Source organism: Lipotes vexillifer, unplaced genomic scaffold (assembly GCF_000442215.2).
Source record: "Lipotes vexillifer unplaced genomic scaffold, Lipotes_vexillifer_v1.1 scaffold23, whole genome shotgun sequence".
Lineage (NCBI taxonomy): Eukaryota > Metazoa > Chordata > Mammalia > Artiodactyla > Lipotidae > Lipotes > Lipotes vexillifer.
In genome coordinates, this window is record NW_006796283.1 from 59,134 (window position 1) to 70,130 (window position 10,997).

Consider the following 10,997-nt stretch of genomic DNA (forward strand, 5'->3'; position numbering starts at 1 on the left):
TTTTGTGGTACGCGGGCCTCTCACTGTTGTGGCCTCTCCCGTTGCGGAGCACAGGCTCCGGACGCGCAGGCTCAGCGGCCATGGCTCACGGGCCCAGGCGTTCCGCGGCATGTGGGATCTTCCCAGACTGGGGCACGAACCCGTGTTCCCCGCATCGGCAGACGGACTCTCAACCACTGCGCCAACAGGGAAGCCCCCCCGCTATTTTTTTTTTAGTAATCTTATTATTGAGGTATATTCTGTGTTCAGAAAGGTTCTGCTCTTGCCTTTGACTCATTGAGATCCTGTTCTCTGGATCTCAGGTGTGGGTGTATGGGATGTCAGGATGCATCTCTTAATTAGAATGCTTATTTCAATTCATGCAGTTGCTACTGTTTTTACCAAATAAAAATTTTTGAACATTTTGATGAGATTGTGCCAGGAATTGGGGTATATAATTCAAGATAATCTTCAAGGTTTCTCATCTAGAAGATTAGAAGAACAGTGAAGTTTGCTATTGGCATAAGTATAAAACCTGGTTTTGAGAAAATAATGGACCTCTTGATTTTAAGGTTAAACTAGCACCTAACAGTGGAAGAGCCTAGGGGCTGGCAGCTTGAAATACGGAAGTGGAGTATAGTTGGGCAAGCCAAGCTGAAGATGTGGGTTTGGAATTCATCAGCACACGTGGAGCTCAGAATAGGTGAGCTGCTTAGCGGGGGAACATCCAGGTGCCGTCCCAGAGGAGAAAGAATGGTTAAAGAAACAGGGCCAAGTCTTGCAGAGTTACGGAATCCCCTGAAGGTAAAATTATTATGAAAAGTGTGTGTGAGAGAGATCTCGTTACTAATCAAGTGCTTGATGGATTGACTACCTTAAGGAGGTAGAAATGATCTTGGTTTAGATTGGGAGGTTATTTTTGAAAAAGCAGAATGTTGGAGGTGAAAGATTTCACTGAGTCAAAAGAGCAAATGGGAAATGAGTTCAGTTAAAAAGAAGTGTCTCTGTGGAAAAGACATTTCTGAAACGTTGCATTGGAGTGGAATTTTTCTATCACATTATTTCTAGCTTAGTTGCATTATAGTTTTTCTTCTGATTGTTTGCCTTTAACTTGTTAATGATAAATAAATCCTTAAAAGCACTAAAATAGTTCCCATTTTAAAAACATTTGCTCTGGTTGTTGTTCATCAAGCAGTGGGTCCTCCTATAGAGTGAACAGTCATCTCAAATGGTTTTATAGTTTCTTCTGTCTGGTTTGGGGGCATACTTGAGTGTCGAAATAGCTCTGCTGGCCCTCCCTCCAGTTGTCGGCTTAGTTTCTCCCATCCCTGAATCGCTGGGTTGTGGGAATGCCCCTGTGTTCCGTGATTCTGAACCCTGACTGCACATCAGAGTCATATAGGAAGCCTGCCTCCCACCGTTGAACCCAGAATCGTGGCCTGAGGATCCTCAGGTGATTCTAAGGTATAGTCAAGGCTGAGAAGCACTGCTTGAGGCCTTTGTCCTGCACAGCTGACCCTGTTCCCCTGCTTGGTGAGCTCTTCCTGGGGTTGGTTTTCTCCCTTTATATGAAAAACAGAGTATTGTGAGTTGACTGGGTGAAAAAAATTTCTTTTCTAGGATACCGAAGTCCTGAGCTTCACATACTTAACATAAGGGAGACTTTCTGGAAAGTCCTGAATTTCATTTTTCTTTTTTTTAATTAAATTTATTTACTTATTTATTTGGTTGTGCTGGGTCTTAGTTGTGGCAGGCTGGCTCATTAGTTGTGGCTCTCGGGCTTCGTGGTTGTGACATGTGAACTCTTAGTTGCGGCATGCATGTGGGATCTAGTTCCTTGAGCAGGGATTGAACCTGGGCCCCTGCCTTGGGAACGGAGAGTTTTAACCACTTTGCCACCAGGGAAGTCCCAAGTTTCATTTTTCTAGTAAAAGATTTTTAATCGTAACAGTGAACTTACATAATTCAAGAATGGAGTGCAGTCTGTTGTTTTGGCTGGTAAAGTAAACTGTACCTCCGTAATTCCAGTCTTGGGAGGCTATTTTTCAACAGGCCATTAGGTGGAGGTTAAATTGGGAAAGTAAGCAGTGGACTGCTTCCTCGGTAGGCCTGGTGGTCCTCAAGCCCTCAGCGCCTGCTTTTGCATTCTTTTATTTTCAGCAGATGGTAATTTTGCAGCTTTTATTGCTTCAACCAACTCTTCTAACTTTGGTTTTCATTAACAACCAAAGTAATTCATGAAAGGGAATATTCTGTATACTTCCTCCTTAAAATTGGAAGGAGAGGGGGTGTGCGTAACAGCTAACATGAGTCCTTTTTCTTAGGCATCTCTAGATTTTCCAAGGTGTTTGAAGAGACCATTGGCAGTGACCATTAGATTAGAAGAAAATAATTTAGGTAGTCACACTTCTTTTTCCTGGATGTCTTTTAATGTGTAGCTCTGGTTTAGTGGTGCACTTTCCTTTCTGGCAGGTGGCCTTCAGTAGCCAAGCTTTTGTTGGTTTGGTTCCAGCATATTTCATTAAGTGAAAAATCCTGTAGAACAGTTGGATTTAACGAGTTTCTGCTCATGGAGCAGTCTGTTTAATGCAACACTAGTTTTGATTCAGCGTTGTTGGCAGTTATTGTCTGTATGTAGTGTGGAGTTTGAGTAGGTGGTCAGGGGATCTAGGCAGTTATCAAGGCCAAGCCAGTCATGAACAATCTGAGGTTGGAGGCTTAAAGGAGCCTGTTACAATGATAACAGGTAGCACAATACAAATACATGCCTACTAGTTTAGGTGGTGTTGTGTAGCACTAGTTAGAGTCTTTGAACCAAGGAACATGAAATCTTAAAAAAAAAAAAAAAAGTCCTGTTGTGTGAATATTTATAGAGTACTTAAGAATTCTGCTTATGTAAATGAAAAATCAATATTATGGTCTTTGGTCTTCAAGAGTTGTTTTTATAATACAGCTGCCTCATCCACCTTATTTATAGATGTGCGTCTAATTAAAGTCAACCATATTGAGGTATAATTTAATACAATAAATGTACCAATTTTAAGCTTGCAGTTTGAGTTTTGACAAATGTATGTACCAGGGTAACTGTCACCATGGTAAAGATACAGAACATTTTCATTGCCCAGAAATTTCCCTCATGCCCCTTCACCATGAATCCCCATTCCTTAGCCAGGCAATTACTGATCTGCTTTCTGTCACTGTAGGCTAAGTTTCTGTTTTCTGCAGTTTTCTTGATGTGGAATTATATATAGAGAGAGTACTCTTCTATCTGCCTTCTTTCACTCAGCATAACGTTTTTGATACTTGCCCATGTTGTAGGAGTTCCTTCCTTTTCAGTGCTGAGTAATAGTCCATTGTCTGGATGGACCACAGTTTATCTCTTCACCTCTTGACGGACATTTGTTGTTCCAATGTTGACTATTATGAATGAAGCTGTTGATTACATTCACGTGCAAGTCTTTGTGTGGACATATGTTTTCATTTCTCATGGTTAAAATACCTAGAAGTAGAATGGTTATATGTCATAGGGTAGGTATATGTTTTATTTTGTAAGAAGCTGCCAAGCTTTTCTGAAGTGGTGACATCCTTTCATGTCTGCAGCAGCAGTGCCTAATTCCCCTTCTGCAATCTCATTGACACTTGGTACTGTCAGTCTTCTTAATTTTACTGTGCCTCAGTTTTAAAGGAAAGACTTTTTGTCCACAGGAACATGAGTCACATCTATGACAGAAAAGTGAATCTGTCTGCAAATAGGGAGTTCTTAGTGAAATACGTTTCTATTTATTTTTTAAATGCATTTTTATTTATTTATTTATTTTAACATCTTTATTGGGGTATGATTGCTTTACAATGGTGTGTTAGTTTCTGCTTTATAACAGAGTGAATCAGTTATACATATACATATGTTCCCATATCTCTTCCCTCTTTGTCTCCCTCCCTCCCACCCTCCCTATCCCACCCCTCCAGGCAGCCACACACCCCTCCAGACAGCCACAAAGAACCGAGCCGGTTTCCCTGTGCCATGCGGCTGCTTCCCACTGGCTATCTACCTTACGTTTGTTAGTATATATATGTCCATGTCTCTCTCTCGCCCTATCACAGCTCACCCTTCCCCCTCCCCATATCCTCAAGTCTGTTCTCCAGTAGGTCTGTGTCTTTATTCCTGTTTTAACCCCTAGGTTCTTCATAACATTTTTTTTTCTTAAATTCCATATATATGTGTCAGCAGACGGCATTTGTCCTTCTCTTTCTGACTTACTTCACTCTGTATGACAGACTCTAGGTCCATCCACCTCATTACAAATAGCTCAATTTCGTTTCTTTTTGTAGCTTAGCAATATTCCATTGTATATATGGGCGACATCTTCTTTATCCATTCATCCGACGATGGGCACTTAGGTTGTTTCCATCTCCGGGCTATTGTAAATAGAGCTGCAATTAATTTATTTATTTTATTTTTGGCTGTGTTGGGTTTTCGTTGCTGCGCTTGGGCTTTCTCTAGTTGTGGTGAGCGGGGGATGCTCTTCATTGCAGTGCGCGGGCTTCTCATTGCGGTGCTTCTTTTATTGTGGAGCACAGGCTCTAGGTGCACGGGCTTCAGTAGTTGTGGCATGCGGACCAGGGCTCGAACCCATGTCCCCTGCATTTGCAGGCGGATTCCTAACCACTGTGCCGCCAGGAAAGTCCCCTGAAATATTTTTTTAAAAAGTTTAAGTAGGAAAGAGAGGGGGCAAGAAAGACTAGAGAATGCCTCCTTCATGCCGGACACAGGAGACTTATTTGGTGGTCAGGCATGTAGGGATGGGGAGTAAAAATGGACTTTCAAAAGGTTGACCTGCCCTGATGCACATCCATGGTTTGTTTTGCCCTTTTTTTTCCCCTTCAAGATTTAACATTTTGGAAGTTGATTTTTCTTTAGTTTGGGAGATCACGTGATAATTGTGAATTATTTTTCTCTAGGTCAGAATAGGTATCCTCTTATTAACGTTTTCTGTAAAGCTTTAATTCAGTTTTCTTGATTATGTTTAAGTGTTACTTTTAAAAATTAAATGTTTTATAGTGACTATATTAAAAGTTTATATTTAAAAATGAAAATTGTGCCCCTGCTGGCGCATCTCTGGCGATAGTTAAAAACAGGAGAGTAAGAAACAGTGAGTAGTTCAGTTGGAGTTTTGTTGTCATCCTGCTGACATCTGGGAGTGGAACTATTGCTGTGGCGCAATTGAACTAGAGGTCATCGTTCCTTAGCCCTGGAACTTGTATTTGTTGTGGGCTTTGCTTTTCTTCCTCCTCCACCTGAAGTTTTTCAACAGAACTCTTGAGCACCTGCTATAAGCCAAGTACTGCATTAACTGCAGGCGATGGAAAGATGAACTGAACTTGGTGTCTGTTCCTTTTTTAAAACCAGCTTTATGGAGGCATTATATATGTGCAGTGAATTTCATTCATTTAATGTATATAGTTTGATGAGTTTTGACAAATGTTTCTTTTTTTATTGGTGTTCTGCTTTTCCCCTTCCCATCCCTTCCCTTCCCTTCCTAGATTGGCACCAAGGTGATTGTAATGGATATGAAGATAGGTGGAATTTTGAACTTCTTTCTACTAGGGCCATCCCACATAACAAGCACTGACTCCCTAACTTATCAGCTCTGTTCCATGTGATAAAAAGTCTGTATACCAAGTTATTGTATAAGGAGGGCTGTTTAGTAATAGTTTAGAGCAAAACAAGTTAAAATTTAACTGGCATTGTGTAATGTACAGTAGGCCTTGAAAGTTGGTAAAAGTGGATTTCTGTTAAGTGAATCATGTTTTCTAATTTGGAGAATGCAGTCTGCGCAAACAAGTTTTAGCTTAGACTCTCCACGAGAGCACTTAAAGAAATACATCCAGCCTATCAAAAATCCTACTTGGAAAAGTGAGGGAATAACTTTTGATAGGACTTTAGTAGTCAGAATGAAATACACAAACCACATGAAGCTAACACTACACTGTAGTAGGTTGACATTTGCGTCCTAAGGAGGGATGCTCTCTGTGGGAGTGGCTTTGTCAGTTTTCCCATTTGTTCCCTTCTCAGGACTCCTTGGCCCCAAGAAAGTAAGCAGAGTCCTGCTGCTACCCAGTCAGTGGAGGATTAAGCCTTTCTCTGCGTCCCTCTTCCTTTGTCTGCTTCTGCCCTTTGTAATATATGCTCTTTGCAGCTTGCAGTCCACTTGCACTGTGACAAAAGTATAATCGTCATGATGTCCCAAACCTCATGTCTGTCTTATTCAAAATTTATTCTCATAATCTAGCACAGTTCAGTGTGCATAGTTGGTGCTCAATCCATACTGTTAAATCAGTGAAATTTCTGCTGTGCGTTGACTGAACAGTGTCATCTCCAGGTGTTCCCCAGGCCACCCACACCACTTTCCAAAGTTAAGAGCACACAGTGACTGTTCGGTAGATGTCAGCTAGCGTCCTCAAGTACTGGGTTCTGATAAAAAAAAAAAAAAAAAAAAAAAAAGCTGAGTAAAGAAATCTAAATTTTTTTTATGCAAGTACTTCCTGACCTGATTTTTTTTTTACTTCATTTATTTAGTTGAAATAATTTCATGCCATAGGATTCTCCCATTTAAATAGCTGTACAAAAAAAAGAGCTGTACATTTTGGTGGTTTTTAGTATATTCACAGAGTTGTGCAACTATCACCACAGTCAATTTTAGAACATTTCATCATTCCAGAAAGATTGTACAACAGAAACTAGCACAGCGTTGTGAAGCAATTATGCTTCAGTAAAGATGTATTAAAAAAAAAAAAGAAAGAAACTTCATATCCATCAGTGGTGACTCCCTAATCCCCTCCCCACCCCGCCTCTGGCAACCACCATCTATCTACTTTCTGTCTTTAGGGATTTGCCTCTTCTGGACATTTCACATGAAGGGAATCATACAACATGTGGCCCTTTGAGTCTGGCCTCTTTCAGTCAGCATGATGTGTTCAGGGGCCAACCACCTGGTAGCCATATTAGTCTGAGAGCATTTCCAAACCTGTGTTTCTCCTGGTTATATCCAGGAGATCCTTTTGGAGCTGGGAAGAACTTTGGAGGTTGTTTAGTCTGGCATACCCCTATTGTAGAGCTGAAATTAAAGTTTTTATCACTTGGAACAGTTTATTAGCCCTTAATGTTTCCTCCTGTCTCCCAAATTCAGTTTCCTTGGGTTGGGAAAAGAGGGAGAAGACTTTGTACTTTTTGTGCTTGGTTCTGTCATTGAACACTGCGAGGCTTGGCTTTGCGTCTGTTCTCGGGACATTGTCCCAGGGGCTGGGTTCACAGTGGTTCCAGTGATTGCCTTGGAACCTGTACAGTGTGTACAATGCACACGCAGCAATGTGTTTATTGATCATGCCTTTGTATCCTAATTTTTTTTACCTCAGAGGCTGACGTCTTGTTTTCCTGAGTCCTTTTGAAGGCAGAGGACATGGTTTTGGTGGCAGCCTATACAATTACTCGTGTTTCTGGAGATGGAGCTTTGGAAGCTGTGCTCCAGCGCCCCCTAGTGCCGCGTTGTGGTGGTCGTCCTCCGTGTCCGCTGCTTTCTGTAGAAAAAGCAGAAAGTGCTGTTTCCTGTGGCTTCATTAGATCTGTGGAGAACCAACTGGAGGTCATGCGGGCTACTGGCAAATGTCTTTCCTTCTTCTTACCTCCCTTGGGCTGAGACTGTGTCTTTGCTTTCCTTTAGCAGGAACGCGGGTATTTCCAGTTCGGCCTGCCCCTTCCCCAGGCTGTACAGCCCTAGGCCCTCTGGGGCCAGGCTCCGAAGACACGCAACCCAGAGCAGCCATGCCCCCGGGGCTGGGCTGCAGTGAAAGGGGCTTGTTTCTACCCTAAATGTGCTGTGGGCGTGCCCCTTTTCCTGACGTGTTTCTTTTCTTTCTTTGTCTTTTTTTACTTAATAGTTTATTTATTTTACTTTTGGCTGTGTTGGGTCTTCGTTGCAGCACGTGGGTTCTTCTCTAGTTGGGGCCAGCGGGGGCTACTCTTGCGGTGCGCGGGCTTCTCATTGCGGTGGCTTCTCTTGTTGCGGAGCACAGGCTCTAGAGCGCAGGCTTAGTAGTTGTGGCTCGCGGGCTTAGGGCTTACTTGCTCCGCGGCATGTGGGATCGTCCCGGACCAGGGCTCGAACCCGTGTTCCCTGCATTGGCAGGCAGATTCTTAACCACTGCGCCACAAGGGAAGTGCCTGTCCTGTCTCTTTAGCTTCCTGTAATCTGGAACTTTGCCACAGCCTTTTGTGGCATTGAGTTTTTGGAAGAGCACAGTCTTCCCCCTGCTTTTTGGTAACATTCTTCATTTTGCCAAACATCTAAAATAATTTGTGATTGAAGATTAGGAAAATTTGGGGGGATGGTGAGACTTGAACATTTTAATGGCAATTGGCTGCCCCGAATTTCTGTGATAAACTCTTTGGTGTCACAAGGCTTGTGATTCTTTAACCTTTACTCAGATACAGTTTTAGTTAAATAATTGTCACTAAAATGCAGGGCAGTGACATGAGTCAGCCGAAAGGTAAATGGAACAACTAGAAATGTTTGTGAACCAAAAAAATTCTCCTGCAAGCAGGAGTCTACTTACAAGTTTGGTGTACAGAGTTGACCTGTTTCAAAGTGTTGCCGAGCTGTGGTCCTAAGCCCCGGCTGAGGCCACCTGTCTCCGCCAGGGAGGTTCTTTTCTGACCGGATTTGTGCAGCCAATAACAAAACGGTTGCTGAGACTGGAACAGCACAAGCTTTATTCAATGGCCAAAGAATGGAGAAGCAGGAACCTAGTTCCAAATCAACTTCTCAATCCAATTTGGGCAGAGATACCAAATATATAGGAGGGTCAAGGTAAAAGAGAGGGATTTGGAAAGAGAGGGAGGAATACTCATGACTTATTGGAGAACAGGGGTGTGGTTTGGACCTGGGACTGTTGCAGTTCTCCTTTTCAGTCCTTGTATGGGCTTTCTCAGTTGTCATGGCAGTCCTCAACTGGTGCCCGTGCGTGGGTCATTTAGCATATGCTAATGTATTACAATGAGAATGTAATGAGACTCAACTTCTGCTGGAAGTCAAATCTTCCGCCATCTTGGGCCTTGTTGGTTCTAACCAGTTGTTTTTTCCTCTTTGCATCTTCCTCTCGAAACTTAGATAAGAATAAGGTTTCTATTTGAGGGAGGGGCCAGGGGTATGATTCTGGGGCAACAGCCTTGGTAACAAAAGTAAGCTCTATTAACCTTAGGCCGTTCTTTGACAATTTATGGAAAACCTAAGTATTTTATTATTTGTAATTGGAAAACACTCCATCTAGAAATCTGGTTGCAGATCCTTGATTTGTTTAATGGAGAAAGGGTCTTGGGGGTTCTGGCCCAATTATTCATAGGATTGAGATATAACACTTTTTTTCTGAAACTGTATGATTTGTGTATTTTATGTGATCAGTAATTCTCTTTTTTTCAGTATATTTTTGGAGATTTTAGCCCTGATGAATTCAATCAGTTCTTTGTGACTCCTCGCTCTTCGGTTGAGGTAAGACACAACTTCCTTTTATTGAGTACGTGCATAGGTTTAATTGATGGTTATGTTTTAGTTCTTGTTTTTTAATTTATGCCTTTTGATGAGGAGTTCCAGTGTACAGAAGAGTGTAGAGACTAACATGAGAAATGACTGAACCCACAAATCAGATTTGACTACTGTTAACATTTCGCTGTATTTGTAAATAGCACAGCGTTACAGTGGAAGCCCCCATCGCATCCTCTCATCCTTCTTCCCCAGAAATGCTCACTCTGCTGAAATTGCTCAACATTGTTTCCTGACTTTGGTTTTCGCCTCATAGTGCGTACATATGTATTGATAGATAGTACAGCGTATTGCTTTTGTGGTTAAAAATGTCACATAACTGGTTTCATACTGTATCCATCATTTTGTAGTTTGCTTATTTTAAGTTAAATATTCTTTAGGTTTATCTATACATTTAGTTCTTGGTCTTTGATTTTAATTGTTAAATTGTTTTTTTGTTTGTTTTTTTTTGGCCGTGCCGTGCGTGGTTTGTGGGATCTTACTTCCCCAACCAGAGAATTATCCTGGGCCCTTGGCAGTGAAAGCACCGAGTCCTAACCACTGGACTGCCAGGGAATTCCTCGTTAATTGTTAAATATTGAACATACCTTTTCCCCCATTGAGGAGTATTTAAGTCTTCAGTTCTTCCACTGTTACAAAAATGTGGCAGTAAACGTATTTTGTCATGTCTCCTCATGCTCCTCTGTGGGTTTCTCCAGGAAATATTCCTAGGAATGGAGTTGCAAGGCTCTGCAAGGAAAAAGAATCTTTAGTTTTATTACAGACTGTGTGTCTGCCTTCTAAGTGGTTTTAACAGTCTCCCTTCCCATCAGCAGTGCATGAGGGTTTTTAGATCTCATTTTTTAAAACAATTCTTCTTTTTTCTTTGGAGCTGCTTTGGCTCTTTGTTGCCGTGCACGGACTTCTCATTGAAGTGGCTTCTGTTGTTGCGGAGCGTGCGCTCCAGGCACGCGGGCTTCAGTAGTTGTGGCTTGCGGACTCTAGGTGTGCAGGCTTCAGTAGTTGTGGCATGTGGGCTCAGTAGTTGTGGCTTGCGGGCTCTAGAGCCCAGGCTCAGTAGTTGTGGCGCATGGGCTTAGTTGCTCCATGGCATCTGGGATCTTCCCGGACCCGGGATTGAACCCGTGTCCCCTGCATTGTAAGGTGGATTCTTAACCACTGTGCCACCAGGGAAGTCCCTAAAAAAATTCTTGCTAATTGTCAGCATAGACATAGTTAAAATTTTTGTTAATCTGATGGGTAATAAATGGATTTTCATTATTTTAATTTGCATTTCTAGATTACAAACAATTGAGCACCATTACATTACTCATATGTCTGTTGGCAGTGTAGATTTCTACTTTTCTGTTAATTACCTGGCCTATATCCCTTGTCCATATTTTTATCAAATGGCTTGTCTTTTTTTTTTTTTTTTTTTTTTTTTGG

General features: G+C 42.0%; 1 protein-coding gene across 1 annotated transcript in view; it reads left to right on the forward strand.

Annotated features, from left to right (window-relative positions):
- USP10 (ubiquitin specific peptidase 10) overlaps positions 1–10,997 on the forward strand; it is a 65,821-nt gene that overhangs the window by 17,812 nt on the left and 37,012 nt on the right. The window contains exon 2 of the mRNA XM_007468462.1: positions 9,453–9,521. Within this exon, the coding sequence (XP_007468524.1) occupies positions 9,453–9,521 (69 nt within the window). The remainder of the gene's footprint in view (positions 1–9,452; positions 9,522–10,997) is intronic.